Source organism: Zonotrichia albicollis, chromosome 15 (assembly GCF_047830755.1).
Source record: "Zonotrichia albicollis isolate bZonAlb1 chromosome 15, bZonAlb1.hap1, whole genome shotgun sequence".
Classification (NCBI taxonomy): Eukaryota; Metazoa; Chordata; class Aves; order Passeriformes; family Passerellidae; genus Zonotrichia; species Zonotrichia albicollis.
Window position 1 is genome coordinate 868025 of NC_133833.1, and position 21558 is coordinate 889582.

At 54.3% G+C, this 21558-nt stretch overlaps 1 protein-coding gene across 3 annotated transcripts in view; it reads right to left on the reverse strand.

The window, feature by feature from the left end:
- ARHGAP26 (Rho GTPase activating protein 26) overlaps positions 1-21558 on the reverse strand; it is a 104342-nt gene that overhangs the window by 50092 nt on the left and 32692 nt on the right. For all 3 annotated transcript variants that reach the window (XM_074551941.1, XM_074551942.1, XM_074551943.1), the window contains exons 12-14: positions 8639-8675; positions 3631-3696; positions 2875-2949 (exon numbers count right to left, since the gene is read on the reverse strand). In XM_074551941.1, coding sequence (XP_074408042.1) covers positions 2875-2949; positions 3631-3696; positions 8639-8675 — 178 coding nt within the window. The remainder of the gene's footprint in view (positions 1-2874; positions 2950-3630; positions 3697-8638; positions 8676-21558) is intronic.

Consider the following 21558-nt stretch of genomic DNA (forward strand, 5'->3'; position numbering starts at 1 on the left):
TAACAAAACCCCCCAGAAGTTTCATCTTTTTTTTTTTTTACAAGAAACTCTTTACCCAAAGCAGAACAAACAGTGTGTCTTTGCAAAGGCTCAGGCAGCAGTTTCTAGGCAGGATCACTGAACACGAGGTGAAATTCCACAGTCGGTCCCATGAAAGGGCTCAGAGCAGTTAATCAGCTCCCCTTGACCTTCACATTTATGAGGCTGCAAGGAGCTGCAGCAGCTGCAGCATCTGTCCCCAGGCAGGGGCTGTGCCAGCCCTGCCTCCCACAAGGACACACTTCCACAGGAACTGGGGCACGTGGAAACAGGGCTGGAAAAGCACCCACAGCCAGGGGCAGCACCAACCCTGCAGCTGCTTTACCCTGCTGCCAACCCCTGCTCTGGTGTCTCCCACAGATTTCTCCAGGGTGAGGGGCACAGCACCTCACCACCCCAGTGGGATTATCACAGAAAGGCTTCCAAACAGCCTCAGGGATGGCAAATCCCAGCAGTGAGGGGCTGGAAGGAGCCCTACTCCCAGCTCTTATGGCAAAGGAGCAAGAGCAGATCAGATGCTGTAACACACCCTCTGCAGAGCTCAGCCCTGCTGGGGCCCCACAGCGCCACAATAAACCCTCTCATGGGAGCTCCCACTGGTGAGAGTTTGGTTATTTGTGGGGTTTTGTCCCATTATTTGTCCTCATTTTGATGGCACGTGGTACCAGTGAATGCTGGGGAGAGGATCTGCCCCCACCAGCCCTGGGAGCACCCCCAGTGCATCAGCCAATCCAGACCCCGACAAGATGTGCCCTGAAAGCCAAGCCAGGGGCTGGAGCTGCCCCTGGCCCAGCAGTGCCCTCCTGCAGGAGCCCTGCCAAAGCCCTTCCCAGCAGTGCCCTGACAGCAGCTCAGGGAAACTCGATCTTTTTGCCATTTCAGCTGTATGTGCAGCAGCGAGGCTGCCCACATTCATTTCTAAATATAAGGGAAACCTGACAGTGGGAGCACAGCTTGGCTCCTCCATTCACGGGGAGCCCGAGGGCAGCGAGAACAGATGGGTTTGACAAGGGACACGTTTCCTGTGACACTGACTCCACTCACAGCCCAGACACCAGGGTGATGGAGATTTAATCCCCCACAATTTTGAGAAATTACGGAGTCATGGGTTTGCAAAGCACCCCAAGGATGGCCAGACAGACACCACGGGGGATTCCCAAAAGGGGTCCCAGTGCCAGCCCTGACTGCCTCCAGCAGGGCTTCCAGCCCCAGCAGCCAAGGAGGACACACCAGGACAAAGGAAAAGCACCAGCCATTTATCACCTTCTTATGAGACACAGGGGCGACAGCTGAGTGGCTTCAGTGGCTGAGGAGATAATGGATGCTGGATGCTGTCCAGAACTGAATGGCTCCCAGCTCTGCAGAGCTCCTCACCCAGGCCAGTTCTGCCATCTGTCACAGCCTGGGGGCTGACACCAGCACTGGCACCTCTGTGACACGAGAAGGGGTCCGTGGCCCTGCCACCTGTGGGATGTGGTGATGGGCATCACTGAGGGCCTGCCTGTGACCTGCCAGGACCTGTCCCGGGGCACCAAGCCAGGCTGTCCCTGTCAGCAGTGCTCCTGGTGCTGTCCCCGTGCCCACCCTGTGCCACAGGACACTGCTGGCTCCCCACAGCCCTGCAGGGCACCTTCACATCCCCAGCCTGTGCCAAACTCCTCTAATAACAGCACCAGCCTCCAGTCTCGTGACTGCAGTGAACTTTCCAAATGCCACAGGAGCAAAGAGGTGCCCTGCACCCCGATTTGGAGCTGTGCCCTCCCACTCCAGTCACCTGCATTATCTGTTTTCCACAGGTTAATGCTGACAGCTGTGACAGCCACCAAGGGCTCTGCTCACTGAACACCTTAATGGTGGCAAAAGAAGGAATTGGAAAAGATGCTGAAACACAACAGATGAAAACCTTCTGCAAGAAGAAATATGCAGAGAAAGGGGCACTGGAGTTCTGTGAGGACAAGGAAAAGGAAATCATGTAGAAAAGGAAAGATAATAAGTGAAGGGAAAGAAGATGACCAGAAATGCCAAACATTTTCCCAAGGAGTAACAAACACATTCAACAGGGCACTAACAAATTAGTGAGCATTTGTTTCCCTATTCCTGCAGCTATTTCATCTGTGCTTTTGCCAAGTCTGAGCAGCACCACACAGGACTGGCCAAGGGCAGCTGCCCTGCTCCAGCCCAGCTCTGCTCTCTCCTCCACTGCTGTGTCTCAGGCATGTCTGGACAGATAGACAGACTGGTCCAGGGCTGCAGCTGTGGGATGGAAATGCTGCCTGTGAGGTCAGGGCTGAAATGGCTCTGTCCCCACAGCCAGAGCAAAGCTCTGCTGTGCCAAGAGCCAGCAGCTTGGAGCATCCAGAACTGCAGGATCCAAGGCCTCAGTCACGGGGGAAACATGCTGGAAAACTCTGGGCAAGGCTGAGATAAACAGGCACAAGAAAGTCCGTGGGGAAACCAAGAACAGCCACAGGCAGCATGCAACATCCAGAGAAAATCATTTCAAAGGGTGCTGGGAACAAGGGGGCAGGTAGGAGATGAAAAGCCAAAGCTTTCAGCTATTTCTTTGAAGATTTTGGTTTGCATTTGGGAAGGCTGCCAGAGCTCAGAGCATGCGTGAGCAGGACACCAGTGACTGCAGCAGGGCCTGGTGAAGCCGGTCCCACACGAGTCCTGTCCTACCTTCACACCTGCCCACGGTGCCCAGCACCTCCTGGCCTCGAGCAGCACAGGGTCCTAAGGGCACAGTCACCACCATTAGGGACCCTGAGAGGAGCCCCTGCTCCTGCTTGGCAAGGCCTCAGAGCAGCACAGCCTTGACAAATTCCATCCACTCACCCATCAGGATGCTCAGCAGCTTCTGCACCCGCGAGTTCACCCCCACGATCCGGTAGAGCCCCTGCTCGTTGATCCCTGGGGAAACAAGGAACCTGTTAGCACAGGGTCACAAGGGCTGCTGACACTGCTTCCACTCCTTTGCCTTCTCAGACAGCAAAGCCCATGAAACCCTCTCACCTATCAAACACAAAGCCACAGAAGATGGTAAAATTTGGGGTTGATATCAAGGTTTTCACGAATCCTTTCATTACCCCAGTTAGCCCAGGAACAAGGATCCGAGCACACTTTTCCTCCTTCCCACAGCCATGGCAGCCCCAAGCAGGATCTGCACTTAACCAGGGCAATGTGGGAAAACTTTACAGTGTCAAGTTCTTCAGGTTGAGGTCTGAGCCTTTTGCATCTGACCTGCCCCTGCAGGGCTGGGACAACCCCACCTGTGCACAAGGAGCCTCACAGAGGTTCTGGGGACACAATCCCACATGGGAGGACGTGCTTGGCAGCATTCCTGCAGGAAGGATGTTGAACACCTCCTTGGTCCTGTCCCAGGGTGTTATTGGCTCACCCTGCCCCATGTCTGGGAGTCCTGCTGGCCCAGCCGTGGGGCAAACGCCTCTCTCATCGGCCCCAGCACATCATGGGCTCATCTGATGTGGGTCCCAGGGATCATGAGTCATTCTGTCCATGAAAAGGGCAGGAAAGCAACTGCTCCCCTGCCAGCAGCTGCCCCAGAGCAAGCCCAGCCCGAGGCTGCCCTACCTCTGGTTTCCACAGCGTGGATGCACTTCTTGATGATGCTGAAGCCGATGCTGTCCAGCTGGGCAGCTGCAGGGAAGGGCAGAGAGCAGGGTGAGCAGCTGGCAGGGCAGGGCAGGCCCTCACAGGGAGCACCAGGCTCCTGCTGAACCATCCCAGCAATGCACCACTGCCCAGAGCAGCAGGAGATAAATGAGGCCAGAAAACACAAGTACAGCAGATTGTACCAGCTGTAACCCGGGCAAACACTGACACTGATCTGCATTCCAGCCTCCACATCCCTCTGAACCAAGCCCTGGGCTCTGCCAGGCAGCTACCACTGCAGATGGACAAAATTAATTTAGGATCAAGGTGAGATAACCCAAATTTGTCTGGAAAGTTGACAACGAGTGGCTTGGAAAGAAATGAAATTGGACATTTGGACACAAGAAATCCCTGAAAATGGCACATGAAGTGTCTTGCCTTTGCCCAAGAGTGAGAGCTAAAAAATGAGAGTGAATGGGTTGTACAACTCAATTCACCTGTGCCAATGCAGGATTTCACTTCTAAGTTCAAGGAATTACTAATCCAGGGACCCCAACACCTGCTGGAAGAATTCACCCCACAGAGAGCTCTCCACCACTGCCTGGCAAACACTGCCCAGCTATTTGTTATGGAAAATTAGCTCCTCCCTAGAGAAAGGGTTGCAAAATCTTCCACAGGGGAGGGTAGGATGGGCAAAGCCACCCCGAGCTGCAGACCCCAGGAATGCTGTGATGGGAGAGGGCAAAGCCATTCCAGACCCCAGGAATGCTGTGATGGGACAGACACAGCTCGTTCAGTGCAGAGCAGGCAGGGAGCAGAGCCCAGGCTGGCAGTGCCCTCTGCAAGGCACGTGCTGCTCCCCTCCCTGGCATTCCCTGCTTTTCCCCTGCCCCATGGGCAGCTGCCAGCTCCAGCCCCTCCTAATCCCTTGCTCTGAGCCCTGTGCTGGGGCTGGGCTTTGTCTGGTGAGTGGCACGGGGACCCACAGCAGTGCAAAGGAAAACAGCTCCATTCTGTTTGTCTGGGCAAGCAGGCTGCAGTGCTGAGCCAACACAAGCACAGAGTGCAGATGGCTGTGCCACAGCACGTGAGGACAATGCAGAGGCTGCAGGGCCCTTTGCTGGGCACCCTCAGGGCTCCCAGCGTGGATGCAGCACAAACCCAGCGTGCCATCCATCAGCAGGGCACAGCTGCCATTCCCAAAGCACTGACAAACACGAGGGTACCTGAGCAGCTCAAAGCCATGCTGTGGAAGCTGTCCTGCTGCAGCAAACCCAGCTCAGCAGGTCTGCTCAGCCCTGGCACGGCGTGACCCTGACCTGTGGGCATCCCTGTGTGGTGCTGGCAGTCTGGATCACTGCCTCAGGCTCTGTGCCAGCCCACCCCACAGGGCAGCAGCTTTCCCTTAGCCCCTTGTGTGCTTGGGCCCCCAAGGCCAGGCTGGACAGGGCCTAGAGCAGCCTGGGATAGTGCAAGGTGTCCCTGCCCACAGCAGGAACTGGATGGGCTTTAAGGTCCTTTCCAGCCCAACCCATTCATGACTCCATCACCCTGCAGGGCCCAGCCACAGCTGGCATCCCTCCCTGCAGCAGCAGCAGGAGACCCAGCAGTGGCACTGGGTGAAGTCACCTGGCACAATTCCCCTGAGCAGAGGAACAGGCTCCTCCATTCACTGTCAACTCTGCATCAGGAAAAGCTGGGGATTTATCTGCAGTAGTTATATCCAGAAATAATATCTGATTAAGTTTCCAAAGTGTCTTTATTCATCCTTAAACTGAACTTCTAATGAGCATTGTAAAAGCTTGGCTCCCCCTCTCTCAGAGCATCTGCTCTTCATCCCAGCCATTTACCACATGACTCAGTTCAGCAATGGCCCAGACCAAAGGCAGATCTGGACCTGCTGCTGTCCAGATCACAGATCCATGGAATCAGCTGGGATTCCATCTGGGATCATAGATCCATGGAACCATCTGGGATTCCATCTGGGATCACAGATCCACGGAACCATCTGGGATTCCATCTGGGATCACAGATCCACGGAACCATCTGGGATTCCATCTAGGATCACAGATCCATGGCATAATCTGGGATCACAGATCCATGGAATCAGCTGGGATTCCATCTGGGATCACAGATCCAGGGAATCATCTGGGTTTGTAAAGCCCCCAAGGTCATCAAGGCCAACCATTCCCCCAGCACTAAGCTCTGTCCCCAGGAGCCACATGGCTGTGGAACCCCTCAGGAATGGGCACCCCCTGCCCTGGGCAGATGTGCCAAGGCCGGACAGCCCCTTCAGAGAAGAAATCCTCCCTATGTTCCAATCTGAGCTGTCCCTGCCTGGCTGAGGAGGTGGAGGAGCCTCCCTGGAGCTGTCCCTGCCCAGGACAGGTGTGAGGCTCAGCTCCAGGCCCCCACACGTGTCTCAGGCTCTTCCCCCAGCAACAGGAGCTGCCCTGCCCAGGCTGGACCCAACCAGGAACACTTCACATCAGCACAGGGGACATGCACACCTGCACAGCAGCTGCTCCCACACACCCCCAGCTCACCTGACCTTCAGCAGCACCACATTCCAAGGGCTGCTCAACTGCTCTCATCCTGTTCTATTTTTGCCTGGCAGATTATTTCTGTTTAATCCATTAATTCCCTCCCTTTACACTGGTGTGACATCGGGGTGAAGGGAAGGGGGCAGGGGCTGAATCAGCTCCTCAGCCTGGCTCCAGCTGTGTCAGGCCAGGCAAGGTCAGAGCAGCTCCTCTGCCTCCCCACCACACTGGGCCATGCAAGCACCACAGGCTTGAATTCTTTCAGAGACATTTTGGAAATAAGAACCACAGAGAAGGGGAAAAATCATGAAGCAGAGAGCAGAGGAATGAGCTTTCAGGTCTCACCAGAAATGAGTTCTCAGGGCTCTAACTACCAGTGAGCTGCCAAGATTGGGAAAGGAAGAGTGAGGGTCAGATTAGGTTAGAGAATGGAAGAAGTTTTTTACAATGAGGGTGGGCAGGCCCTGGCACAGCTGTGGCTGCCCCTGGATCCCTGGCAGTGCCCAAGGCCAGGATAGACAGGGCTGGGAGCAAACTGGAACAGTGGGAAGTGTCCCTGCCATGGCAGAGAGGAGCTCTAAAGCCTTTTCAACCCAAAATACTCTGTGATTCCATGACTGTGATTGCTGGGAAGAGCACCCAGACAAGGGCACAGCACACAGGGCAGCCAAAGGGACTCAGGAGTGGATGTGGAGGATGGAGAGTGAAATGGTGGGAAGGAAGGGAGAGGAGGAATTTTGTGCTGTTCCATGCAGTGAGCACAAATGGCCTGGAGGATTTGTTTCCATGGAGCAGGGCAAGTCCTTCTGCTTAGCAAAGTAGAGCATCTCAATTCCCCTGGCTCTGATGGTTCAGTGACAGCCCTCAGCCCCTCCACAGCACACCAGATAAATCACCCACAGGCCCACGGCCATCTGGCCACACAGCAGGACAGCAAACCCAGAATCTCTGCAAAACCACAGCGTCCTGAGAGTGCCTCCACAGCACGGAGAGGCACTGCCAGGCTCCAGAGGTGCAGGCAGGAGGCAGAGGTGTGGAGGGTGCATCAGGAACTGCATCCACACCCCTCCATCCCCACACTCACTGCAGGTCCCTGCAGGAAAACCCTGCATCAAGGGCTGCTGGCAGCCAGGCAGGAGCTGAATGGATTTCAGAGTGCCTGGGAGGCAGGCAGAGCTCTGAACAGGGGTTTAGTGGGGCTGGAACAGCCAGCCCTCTGCTGACACCAGCAGAGGGGTTGGGAGCACCTCAGGGGTCCCAGCCCGCTCCCAGAACCAGGGAGGACACACAAGGACAGACAGGAAGGGCCATTCTCATTTTTAAGAAAGCCCAAATGGTCTCCTGAGCCCCAGCAGCAGGCACAGAGCTGGCAGAGCTGTGTGCAGGGACACAGAGCACTGACAGCTCACGGAGCTGAGTCACCCTGGGCTCTGCACCCCACAAACTCCTCCTGCCCCCAGGAAAAGGGGACAGAGGAGCTGTTCCAGCAGGGCTCCCACCCCAGGGACCACCCTGCCCTCCCAGCCCAGCCCTGAGCTCTGCTGGGGCACCCGGAGGCACAGGGCAGGTGAACAGGCAGGAAAGGATGGATGTGCAGCTGATGGCAGAGAGGGGCAGAGGGAAAGGGAACCACAGAGGGGGCAGAGACTGCTCTGTGCAAGGCCTGGAATGGGTGTGAGGAACATCAGCTGCAAATTATACCAATTACCGAGAGAGAAATGCTGGGGCTGCAGATGGAAATGTCGTGTCTGAGGCAGCACTAAAATGAACCAAGCACTGAACAGCAAACCCAGGCCTGGCCCTGCCTGGCCCTGGCTCTGAGGGAAGGGACTGGGGCTGCAGAATTGCAACTATGGCAAACCTACTGGGAAATGGCTCAATTAAGGGTTTAAAACACAGGACATAAGAGGCAGGACCAGGTGCAACTGCTCCTCTAGAAAGAAAACAAGGGCTTTCCTGACCCAGGGCTTTGATTGCCTGAACCACAATAAAAAGATTTTTATTTTTAAGGGCTCTTGTTGACAATCTTGACAAGGCAGGAATTCCTTACTCCTGTATTTCTGCTCCAATCCCCCCTTGGAAAGACACACTCACCCTGCACATTCTGCTCAGAGAGGAGCGCTGCCTGGTCCCAGGTGTCACCTTCAGGAGAGATCCCAAGGCCACCCTGCAGTGCCACTGGGGTGGGGACACAGTGAGGGGCAGGAGGGGACACACCCAGAGGGATGCAGGCACTGCCTGGCCCTGCTCTGCACGGCCCCAGGCCCCACCAGCAGCTTTCTGCCCCTGGTCCCTGCTGGGTGCCACCCTGGGGTGCCCACACTGAGCCCTGTCACCCCCCAGCCCAGTGCCACCAGCCCAGCCCAGTGCCACCACAGCATCCCCTGCTGACCCTCCCACAGCTCAGCCACCTTCAGGGCTCATGCTGGAGCAGAAATACTCACTGCCTTCGCTCTGGCTGTCCTTGTTGGAGTTGTACACCTGGAAAACACAAGCAGAAAGCCTTGTGAAGACCCTGGTACAGCTGGTGCCACCACAGAGTGGCTGCTGCCAGACCTCCCCCAGCAGCCAGGTCCCCAAACACCACCACAATCTCTGCACACAAATGCTGGGCTGGCCCAGCTCTGGAGCTGTTTAAAATACTGCCTAGGACAGCTCTTAAAATAAAGAATGCAAATGGGATGGACCAGGTAAAAACTGAAATTAGAGGCTTCTAAACAAAATGGAGTTGGGGCTGGACTGGATGACCTTTAAAGGTCCCTTCCAACCCAAACTGCTCCATGGTTCTGACTCCTCCAAACTGCTCCATGATTCTGACTCCTCTCCTGAAGGACACACACAGAGGATGTAAACTCAGAGCAAAGCAGAAAATTCCCCTATGGGCATTGCAGGAACCCCTGGCAGGTGCAGCTGGGGCAGGGAGCAGGCATCCCCTCCTCAGGTACAGCCTGAGCAAAGAGCCAGGCAAAGGGAGGGAGAGGAAAAGAAATGTCCTTGATTTAGAGAGCACAAGGAGTGCAGCAGGGTGAGGCACCGAGTGCACTCAGCACAGCCACCAGCAGGGCTCCATCCCAACCCTCTCCAATATCCATGTTCCTCCTCCCACCCTGATCACCACACCACCAAGCTTGGCGGCTGGAGAGCAAAGGGACACCTCAGTGGACACAATAAAAAGGGAAAACACTGGCACAAGGTTTAATCACCACGTGAGGGCACTTTAAAAGCCCAGGATAATACCAACAGCAGCTGTAAGAAGATGAGCCCTCAGACAGGTTGTATTTCCCCAGCTCAACAGAGTCAAATGGTTTAGGATAATCCTTCAGCGCTCACCAGGAGCACTCCCACCCAGCCCAGAGCCCCAGCAGCACCTGGATGTGGCTGAGGGGGCACAGAACAGCACAGGCTGCTGAGGCTGTGGGGAGCAGAGCTGGGAGCCCCTGCAAGGGCAGCTGCCTGCATCACATGCTGCCTCCCAAAATAGCCAGCAGGGCAAGCCTCCAAAGGCCGTGTTGATAGCAACACCAGCAGCAACAGGGCAGGGCTGGGCTCCAGCATCCCAGCCCAGGCACCAGCAGGAGCCCTTGGTGCTCTGTGCTTCCCCAGGGTCCCTGCTGGGGATCTCCCCCAGGAGCTGCAGCTGCAGGACGGGCCTGGGGAGCTGCTGGGGGGCTCTCAGAGGGTCAGAGCCAGGCCTGGGCACTGCTGGCACTCCCTGCTGCTCACCCCAGCACCAAAACCTGCCAGCAAGGCCGTGTGCCACAGGGCGTGTGTCACAGACGTGTTTTATAAAAGATCTTTTTGCTAGGATTTTTCTCCTGAGAAGCTGAGAGGCCTCAGGAACAAAATGTAAACATTGATTATCTGCTGCTGTGGAATGCAACAGGTGCATCTGTGATTGGTCTCATGGGGTTGTTCGTAATTAATGCCCAATCACATTCCGGATGTCTCAGACTCTCTGGTCAGTCACAAGATTTTATTATCACTATTTTCTATTATTTTATTATCATTCCTTCCTATTCTTTTATTATCATCCCTTCCTTTCCTTTGCTAGCCTTCTGATTAAATCCTTTCTTCTATTCTTTTAGTACAGTTCTAATATATCATTTTCCTTTAATATATGATAAAATAATAAATCAGCCTTCTGAAACATGGAGTCAAGATTCTCATCTCTCCCCTGCTCCTGTGAGCACCACCCCAGGCATGGCAGCAGCAGGGCACACAAACAGATCCCTTCCCTGGAGGTGACCCAGACCCAGGCCATTTCTGAGCTGGGCACTGCAGGACACCCTGGACCAGCTCCATCACCCAGCACCTGCTCAGGGAAGCACAGACCCAATGGAGCAGCTCAGAGCTGGGCTTTGGGCAGGTTCTGGCCCCTCCAAGGAGCTCCTTCCCTCTCCCCCTGCCAGGACACCTGGCTGTGTAACACCAGCCCAGGCAGAGAGGATTGTTTGCAGAGAAAATCCATCAGCCACATCTGGCAGGCGGGGGATGATTCAGCAGCAAAAGCAGCTGCAGTCAGCAAGAGAGTTCTCCTCTAGGAACAGTGTTTATACCAAGAAAATGGAATAAGTGGAAAGAGGGAAGGAAAACACCCGCGGGCTGCCCTGGCAGCAGTGCCCACCACAGCCAGCCTTCCCTGGGGAAGTTCTCCCTCCGACCTCAGAACCCTCCCTCTGTTGGGGGGTCCCAGCAGGGACTGGGCTCAGCCTGTCCCCCAAAGTCAACCAAACCTGGGATCACACACAGACTCTGTGCCCTGGCTCACACACAGGTAACACTAAACACAGCCAAGGGTCAGCCTTGGAGCACCCTGGGACAGGGGAGGGGTCCCTGCCCATGGCAGGGGGGGATGAGAGGAGCCTGAGGGTCCTTCCAACCCAAACCATTCCAACTCCTGGCGCACAGCAGCTCCAGGGACATCCTCTGCCTGCATGTTTGCTCTCCCAGTCTGGATCCATGAAACAGCAGAGGTTGTTATCACCAGAGACTGCTCTTAAAACAAGGGAAAAGGGCAGACAAGGAAACACAATATGCCTTTGCCATTAACTGCAAAGTGTGCACACAGCAAGAGGGAAGTTTCACACAAAGGTCAACGGCAGCCATAAAACACAGAGTCACTGCCACCCTACACCCATCTTATCAAGGACAAACCTTTTATCCCTTGTGTCTGTTAATCCACTAACACAGCTCCACACCAGCAGGGCTTTAGCCAAGCCCCAAGTCTGCAATATCCCTTCCTTTTTCAAAAATACTTCTCCTATTCTGCCTCAAGTCTTTCAGAGGGAGATTTTTCTGGATAAGAGAAAGTTTCCAAGTCTGAGGAAAGGGCTGCTGTAGAGAGCTCCAGCAGTGAGGCTCCTCCAGTGGCCCAAGGGTCAGCCCTGCCCTGCTGGAGCCCTTGGGCTCGTGCCTTGGCAAAGCTCCCCTGCCCAGCCTGGCCCAGGGATGCTGATATTCCACTCCTTCAAAACAGCTCTGATAGCAGGCAGGGCTTAAAGCAGAAGATGCACTTGAAGATTGAGCCTCACACACATGTGAGTGAGTTCATGGATCAGGCTCCCCCTGGGAGAGGGTGCAGAATTCCACAGAGGTTCCTGCTGTTCCCACACCACACACAGCACCGAGCCCAGGGCTGCAGCACCTCTGTCCTGGCAGAGATGGGCTGGGAGCACCTTGCAAAAGCTCTCCTGAACCCTCTGCCACACAGCTGCCAGTGCTGGATTTGATCTCCCTGCCCTCAGCCCCTCTCTCAGAGGTGTTTGCACCACTGCCATGCCAGGCTGTGGCCAGGGGAGCACGAGGGGACAGCACAAAGGGACAGTGCCACTGCCAGGGTGGCAGCATCCAGCACAGTGCTCTGAGCTCTGCCCAGCACAGGGCAGGCAGGATCTGCAGACACACACATCACCCAGCACGGGCCAGACAATAAAACACCAATAAATACACAATAAAACACCAATAAATGAGTGTATTTTTATGCCCACACGCTGTTTGTCCTGTTGTTAACACACTCTGGAGGAAACAGCCCCAAACCCAGAGAGTTTCTCGTGAAATGAAAAGCTTCTTTCACTTTGCAGCATTAGTCACTGACAAGGGGTGGGAAATGAGAGGGAAGAAACGTTGCTGGGAGGTGAAGGGGCTGTGGTCCATGGACACGTGTGGGAACAGGCTGGGTTATAAAACTCCCAGAATTGGGACCAGTGACTAACGTGGAGACAAATCCCTGCCCTGCAGCACTGCCATGCTCCAACATCTCTCTCACTAATTATTCCCTTTTGATTGTGTTTCCAGAGCCAAAATATCCTCCCAGGCAGTTTCAGAAATGATGTGTATAGAAAAATATATATAGAGATAGTACAAAACTTACAGACCTTTATGTCTTGTATTCAGTTTTCCAAACTCCTACTGTAGATGGTAAAATATCCTGAACAAAACCAGATTGTATAATTTTTTTTAGCAGAAGCTACTGCTGCTTCATTCCTGCAGGATAATTGCTGTCTGGAAGCTTAAAGAAGACCTTTGCAAGCTATTATTGAAAAATTCCAAGATGCATCTGTAAGTAATCCAAAAAGATAAATTTTATGAGAGCAGTTACAACTCACGACTACTTTGACACTTGCACTATGCTCAATTATGAACTTGATATTTAAGATAATTCATCAAAGAACCAGTTATTTCCTTTGCTGAGACATTTCACCAAACACATGCTTTGTTTTGCAGAGGAAATGGTTTTATAGGGATGATTAAGAGCTCTGAGATGTTGGAGGGTGTGGTAGAGGAGCACAGGGCCCAGGAGGCAGCTCCTGCTCCATGGAGCCCAGGGATGAGCCCAGGGATGAGCCCAGGGATGAGCTGGGGTCACCCACCCACACTGCTGGCTCCTGGATCCATGTCCCAACCTCTCATGGACCACAGCCTGGGCAGGAGCAGCACTGCAGGTGCTTTGCCCTCCAAATTCAGTCCTGCCACTGCCTCACACCCCACACTGGAGCTGTGCATCATGCAAGCGTCAGCTGTGGATTTTCCTCATCAGAAACCCTTTGAAAGACACCATCTGGAGCCTCAAACACTCCTACAGCCACTGACAGCCACCATCTGGAGCCTCAACCACCTCCACAACCACTGATGGCCATCACTTAGGGCCTAAAATGCTCCTACAGCCACCGAGAGCCACCATCCAGGGTCTGAACCAGCCCTCAGACACATCCAGAGCCTCAAACAGCCCTCAGACACATCCAGGGCCTCAAACACCCCTCAGACACCATCCAGGGCCTGAAACACCTCTACAACACCATCCAGAGCCTAAAACAGTCCTACAGCCACTCTCCATCATCTGATGCACTTTCTGCTTGCGCACAGATAAATCAAGAAGAATTCAACCCATCAGTTTTCCAACCTGATCCTAACGAAACTTTGCACACATGACGTGCAAAGAGCAAATGGGTGTGTGAGTGGTTTGGGATGACACTGGGCTGTGGGAAAAGAAAAGGAAAAGGAAGTAGCTGGGGTTGGAAGGGGAACTACAAAAGATGATGTTGCGTAATTTCATTTTTATTTCCTCATTTCAGAGGTCACGCTGCTGCCCATGGTGCTCATTAACCTCCACAAGACACGGGCTATGATTTCCTAAGGCACTTGCTTCATTTTAAGTTTCATTCACTTTCCTTTAAAATCCAAAATGGCCCAACCTAAGCTGCATCCCTTGGAGGCTGCACAGTGTTCAGCACAGTTCCCAAAATCCTTCAAATTCCAATACTGGTGTGAAATTATACTGAATGGCTAAAATCTAGAGGAAAGGATTGCCCAGCTGCTCAGAGGAAAGAGGGATTTCAGGAAAGCTGGAGAGCAGGAGGCCAGCAGCCCTGCTTTGCAGAGAGGGGCATCTCCATGCAAGGAGGATTTCAGCTCCGTGTCCTGCTGTGGAAGATTCCACCTCACACTCCCTTCCCTGGTGCTGGGACCTTCCCTCCCAGCCAGAGTTTCCATTTGGACTCTCAGAATGGGCCAGTCCTGCCAGAGTTCCCTGGGCTCCCTGGGGGAGAGGGGTGTTTGCAAGGTCCAGAGCAATGGGAGGAAATGCTGCAGTGTTATGCAATTTCCTTGTGATTCATATTCAGAAATCCTCAAAACAGCCAGGAATGAGTCTCTCAGCTTTCAGCTCCAGAGATGCACAAGCCCAAGGGGTATTAATAGATATGACATTCCCTCAGAACTGGTAGCCCAAGTGGCTTCCCAGCCACGCTGGGCCAGCCTGGGGAGCCATGGGCAGAGCAGCACAGACATTCCACATGAGTTTTGCAACCCTTTTTATAAGGGCAAATGGGCTGGAGAGCAGAGCTCCAGCTGGAGCCTGGCCACCCTGGCTGACTCAGCTGCTGCTGGGTGTCTGCAGCACCCCCAGCACCCCAGAGAGCCCTGCCTGAGCAGGGAGAGCTGGGGATCCCACCCTTCCCTCTCCACACCTCAGCTGCCTTTCCTCTTGATGCTCTCCTCACCAGGGCACCAGGGATGCTCCTGATAGTGTCCCCACAGCCCCCAGCCCGTCCTGCAGGGCCCTCCATGGGCACAGGGGTGGCCAGACTGGGCTGGAGCTCTGGCACCCAGAGATGGCACAGGCCTGGGGCAGCGGGCACCCTGTACCCTGTCCCTGCAGCAGCAGGAAGGGCTCAGAGGAAGAATGGAGAGAAGGAAGAAGAGAAAAGGGAGATGGACCCTCCAAACTTGCCCCTGAGCTCGGCACTGGGAGCTGCTTCACTGGGACACAGCCCTGGAGCAGCATCCCAGCAAAGCTCATGTACAAAAAGCCTGTTTCCTTGTTAAAAGCAGGACACCTGGCAACCTGGATGAAATCAGCCCTTGTTTCTGGCTCTGCCTTATCAACCCTGTTCTATTTCTGTCCGAGAGCCAGGTTTTCGTACTACAAGCAGGATTTTCAGAGCTAGACTACACTGTGTTGTGGTTAGAAATAACCTGCCCTGCTCTGAGAGCCAGAAGGATATAGAGAGGAGTATGATCTCTCCCAGCCCACATCCCTGCAAACCTCTCTGCAGCAGGAGGGGAAGGAAAATTACGCCTTACTTTCCCAAGTGGAGAACTTGGCAGGGCAGCAGAACCCCACTGTGAAATGCTGGTTTATGTCATGCAGACGAAGCTGTTCATTTGGAAGAGGGTGGCCAGGGACCCTGGCAGCTCCTTCCTTCCTTCCTTCCTTTCCTCCCAACCTACTGTTCATCACAGTCAGAGCCACCTCCCACCTCGTGTCCCCCTTTCTCTCTCCTATTCCTTCCTTCTAATAAAAATTCCAGCTTCAAACTTATACCCTGGGCCTGACCAAAGGACAGAAAAGAGAAATCTATCACAAATGCAGCATCTGGGGGGCTTGAATCCCCTACATGGGTCTTGCTCCTCTGTCTCTCAGAGCTGAGCTAAAGGATGGTTCTAATTAAAAGCAAGCCCACATTTTATTACAAGTGCAGGCATTCCCAAGGGCCCCTGGAGCCGAGGCCAGCCGGGCTCCCCGCCAGCCAGCTGGGCTGCTGAGCTCAGCGCAGTTATATAACCCTGTTTGTCACCCAAGGGAACAATCACCTGGGTCAGGATGGGGAAACCACCTGGGTGACGCTGCCAGCTCCCCACGGCTCCCCCAGAGCAGGGAATGCAGCAGCAGCAGCCACGCTGGGGCTGGGTGGGAGCGAGGGGAGCCGAGCCTGTCAGATACGCTGCAGCCTCGGAATAACCCAGCTAAAGGTCAACTGCTCCAACAAAATACATTTCTGGAATAACTAAAGCGCCTAAAGTTTCCCAGAGCGGCATTTCTAAGCGGGTCCAGCGAAGCAGACATGTTGGGATCACTCGAATAACTGATTAAAAGTGAAAACTTGCACTGCTCTAAGCTTCCCCAAGTTTTCTGGGATGCTTGAGCAACAGCTCGCACATCCTCCTGCGGCAGCTCTGCCTGGAGCCCGGCCAGCACACACGCCCTTCCTCCTCCCAGCGTCTGCTGACGAACACGGGCTCTCAACACATCAAAACCAGCCTAATTTTAAATGACAGTGTCATCTTTATTTTTAAAATAACTGTAACACAGCCGTGCCTGGCGCTCCTCCTCTGTGAGAGAGGTTTGACACTGCCCGGGTGGCTCCGTGCCAGGACTGGCTCAGGCACCGCTGCCTGGAGCTTTAAGGACTGGGACATCCCTGAGCTGAGACCCCTTTCAATCCCCCTTTGCACCTGGGGACACTGTGGGGCAGCACAGACCCGGAGCCCTGGGGAAAGCAGCAGAAAGGGGACACAGTCCCATCCCTCCTCTCTCACAGACACCTCCCTAAGCCCAGCGTGGCTGCAGAGGTCTCTTGGCAATCCTGGGACGTGGCACAAGGTTCTTCCCTGGCCCTGGGAGCCAGCCCAATGGGGCTGTAAAGGCTCCTGGTGTCCCTGTCCAAAACTGGAGCAGCACATTTATCCCTCCCAGACAGGACCTGAAATTCCACAACACTCCCAACCTCCCTGGGAAACCCTCAGCCCTGCCTGGACCCACCCAGGGGCTGCCAGCACTCCCCTCCACCATTCCCACCATCCAAATAATACTGGTGAGAGACAGCACGGGACACGTCCACCCTGCCATGGCCTGAGCCTGCTCCTGCCTGCTCCTGATCCAGTCCTGCTCCTGATGCCAGTCCTGATGCCAATCCTGCTCCTGATCCTGCAGAGCCCAGCTCCACACACAGATCTGCCAGCAATGACAAACCCAGGGTGAACACAGAAATAAAATTATCAAAACAATAGAGTCCAAAGACCTTCTTCTGGGGCTGCAGTTGGGAGAAGAAAAATCCCCAGGTGAGGGATGGTGATGGGGCTGCAGCAGGACAGTAAATCACTGCTTAAATGGAAGAGGCTGGCTTTGTGAGTCATTGTAGCATGAACCATTTACTTTAATTTTTAATTTAAAGTAGGAAACAATACTCTAATAGTCTATTTAAATTGGCAGGGAAATTTGTTCTCCCAACATGGAGCTATTCCCTGAATTTCTACATGTTTGTTGAATTGCCTGATCAAATAGCTCGAAGCAGAGGTGATAAAGAGAGGAAAGGAAAGTGAGTGTGCTCTCTTTGGTGTGTCACTCCAGCTGAGCTCTGTGCCTCCCTGCTGAGGCTGCCAGCATGGCTGCAGGGTGGACAGCACGTTCCCACCAAACCATGACACCAAACCCCTGGATGCAAGCACCCTGCTCCCTGCCCTGGGGCTGGCTCACCTCTCTGGGCCCAGGCTCACAAACAAGTTGCTGCACGCAGCTGCTCCGTCCTGTTCCACATCTGTGCTGCAATCCAGGTTTGATTATCCCCATGGCCCAGGCACCCACAGAGCCAGCCCACCCTGAGCCCAAAGCCACCTGAACACACCTGCAGCAGAGCTGGTGGCTGTCCCATGTGGGAGATGAGTGTTGTGCCATGTCCTGAGGACCAGGACCCACAGCCACATGCCCAGCCCTGACCCTGTGAGCTCCTGTTGGGGTTATCAGCAGTGACAGAAGGAGATCAGTGGCTGTCACTGGGTCCCCACCAGAGACAACCAAAGGGAGAACAAAACCCCACTGGTGTCCTGGGACCAGCCAGCCCAGCATGCAGGCAAAGCCAAACTTCCACAGCCAATTTCTGCAGCACAGGCCCCAAGGAAGAGCAAGGAATGCATTACAGCCACGGTGAGGTATTCACACCAGAGACAGGAGCTCTGCTCTGCTCCTGGACACCCCAACAGCACAGCTGCAACCAGAGGTCACTCACTTGCCAGAACTGGGTGGGACAGCACTTTTAGGTGTGTAAGAGCAATCCAGAGGGCTCTTTTCTCTTTTAAAAATTATCTGTAATGCTTCTCTAAGTATTTTTTCCCTGAAACTGCTTCTTAAGCAGAGGACAAACCCCAGCAGCCACAGGACTCCAGCTGGGCAAGCCGTCAGCCACTGCAGCAGCAGTTGCTGGAACCAGGAATAAAAGCCTGAAGTCAAGGCTTAAGACCTCGCTGGCTTAAGTGCTTTAGAAGCAAAATAAAAGCTTACAAACTCCATGTAAAGTTACTGCTATTACAGGCTTAAAGGGTTACCAAACAGGAGAGGGAGAGGGAGGGATCAGCAGCAAGAGCACATGATCTGAGAATAACACGGAACATAACATGGACCGAGCTTCTCTGAGGATCCCCTGCTACCACCTTGTCCCCAAAAAGGACAAAGAATTTTTTGGGGCAATAATCTTGAGCTGTGGGATGCAAAACAAGCCAAGCAGGGGCTGCCCTGGGCCGGTTTGGGTCCCAGTGGGACTCACCATCACCACAGCTCCCTGCACTGGGGGGTGGCACCAGTGCCCCCAGAGCATGGAGAGACTGAGCCCCAGTTCAGGGAAAGTTCACTGGGTTGTCTGGGCTGGGCAACAGAGTGGAGGCAAAGAGAAGCAGCAAACAATAGAAACTTAGACACAGGAGTGGGCAGAGTGGGGAAAAAATGTTCTGTTCACTAAAGAGAGAGACAGGGAGATGGAGAAGCAGCAACAGGAATGACTCAGGTCATAGAGAACAACAAAAGAAATCTGCTGTAAGCAAACAAACCCAGGCAGGATGAAGGCCATGAAAACCTGCAAAACAGAGTACACAAAAAAACATATTTTCCAGCAAGCTGACAAAAACACGTCTGTGGGACTGAGAGCATAATCAAAGCTGAGCATGAAAAGGGCTGTGAGGAAGGCAGAGCAGAGGCAGGCAGGGAGCAGACCCAGGGAGAGCAGAGCAGAGCAGGGAACAGGAACACGGCGATCACCCACGCTCAGAGCTCAGGCCACAGACACTGCCTGTGCCCACAGGTGCACTGGGTGAGGCTTCCTCTACCATCCCTGACAGCTGAGATGGACTCACAGCACAGAGCACATCTGCAGCTCCAGTGAGTGCCAGGGCAGTGCAAGGGGCTGGGAGGAGAGCAGGGGTGCCTGTCCTTCCCCCTGCAGCCACACTGGGAGTGGAGTCCTTCAAGTGAATTTATTTCTTGAATGAGCCAAAATAACAGGAATGCTGAGGCTGAAAGCACTGGAGTGAGTTCAAAGGACAGCATTTCCACTGGGAAATAAATCTCTCACCATTTTGTATAATTAGACAAGGAAAACGAAAAACTATTTCAGAAAGAATTCCCAGAAGCAATATCCAAGGAGGAGGTGAGAGGTGTGCTGGGCAGGAATGTGGGGCTGGGCTCTGCTGCCAGTGCCACAGGAACACGGGTGGCATCTCCAGCAGCAGGGCTGGAGGAGCTCCAGGACCACTGAGAGATGTGCCAGGACCACTGAGAGATTTGCCAGGACCACCGACAGGTGTGCCAGGACCACCGACAGGTGTGCCACCAGGAGCACTGGGACAGGAGCAGGGCACAGGGAGCTCCAGAGGCACAACCAGAGTGGCACCCAGCCCGTGTGGAGGAGCCAGCACACACTGAGGGGACACGCTGCAGGAGGGGGAGGCAGAGAACAGAGGAGGGACACGGGAGGTTTGGGGCTGTGAGTTTGGGGACACAGCCGGGAGGTGAGCGCTGTCCCCCCTCTGAGCAGCCCCTCAGCCCCTGGGTGTGGGCCGGGGTCACATCACTGCCCGGGGGTGCGGGTGCGGTGTCACCCGGGGCACAGGTGCCCAGAGTGGCCGGTCTCAGCTGCCATCTAGTGGGGAGCAGCCACGGCTCCGGCACCGCTGGGGAAAAGCCCTCCCAGCCCATCATCCCCACCCTGTCCCCAGCCCAGAGCCCCCAGTGCCACCTCCAGCCCTTCCTGGGACACTCCAGGGATGGGGATCCAACCCTCCCTGGGCAGTCCCAGTGCCTGAGCCCCCATTCCATGGGGAGATTCCTGCTGTGCCCACCCTGAGCCTGCCCTGCCCCAGCCTGAGGCCGTTCCCTGTCCTCCTGTCCCTGTTCCCAGCTCGACCCCCCGGCTGTCCCCTCCTGTAAGGGAGTTGTGCCGAGCCAGAAGGGCTCCCCTGAGCCTCCTCCTCCTCTTCCTCCTCTTCCCTCATTCACCACAACCTCACCTAAACGCTTACCTTGTTCCTCGCCACAAGACACAGCCTAATTTGTGTCTCTCCTAAACCCACAGCCCAGCACAGCCACCATCAGCCAACACAGCTTTTATTCCTGACTCAGGTTCCAAGGAAGTTTCAGAATCGCCCTGGCCTCCACCACATACATTTGCAAACTGCATCAGCAGAGGAGAAAATCCATAAGAAACTGATCCTGAGTATCTTAACAAAACCAAACACCGCTGCTCCGTCATGGAGTTAGCAGTTTCTCCTGTTTCCAGCCTCTGCAACATGGAAGAAAACCCAAAGTCAACACGGGGGCTTTATCCAAATGAATAACAAGTGGTAAGAGTTAACGGCGTGATGAGGGCTGTCTGGAGCTGCTCTGACTGGGAGACACAGTGTAAATCTTCTCAAGTTGTGACAAATGTCTTGGCTAATGCAGCCACATTCTGTGTTTAAATCTCACTAAGATGTAATTTGACATTTGGGTTTACTTTTTTCATTATAATTAAGAAACAAACTCCAGTCCGTGCTAATCTCTGCACAGGCTGAATTTGCTCATGGAATTACCATCCCCACCGTGCCAATCCTTTCCCACACTCTGCAGTCAAATCAAAGGAAAACCAGACATTCTTTCCAGTAGGGTTCTGGTTACAGAAATACAGTCAAAGCACAGGATGGATATTTCTAGGAGTCCAAAGGTCAAACCCTCATCTCTTGCTCAAGGAAATCCCCGTGGAATAGGTAACACGAAGATAACGCGCTGCACCCCGGTGTTGTAAGATAAGAACCCAAACAGAACAGCCCACAGCTGCATTTCTGATGGATGGAGGAGGATAGCTGAGGACAGGGAGCTGCCTCATGTGTCAACACACTCCACCTTCAGCAGCAAAGTGTCTCCTGGATCCCTTTCCATGCAGGCAGCATTCCCATCGCTCCCACTCCACACCTGCAAGGGCAGTGTAAGCAATGAAGTGCCACAAGGTATGGCACTAATGCACAGCCACAGCCCTGACACCGTGCTGGGTGAGCTGATGGGCACGATAGGGGAGAGCAGCAGCATGCAGGCGGCACCACCACCTGCGTGGCTTGGAAGGAGCCCTCATGACCAGATTCTAGAACTGGATAATCCAGACAGCCCTGTGCTGGTTGCTCCACAGAACCTTTGGCATGCACAGCTCTCTGCAAGCAGCCAGGATGCGTGTCTGCACCTCTGCAGAGTGCCTCTGCTCCTGTGCTGCCCCTGGCACCATCAGCAGCTCACACACAGCTGGGTGACCGCTTTCCTGCGGCTCCCATGGCAGCTGAGTGGCTTTGCCAT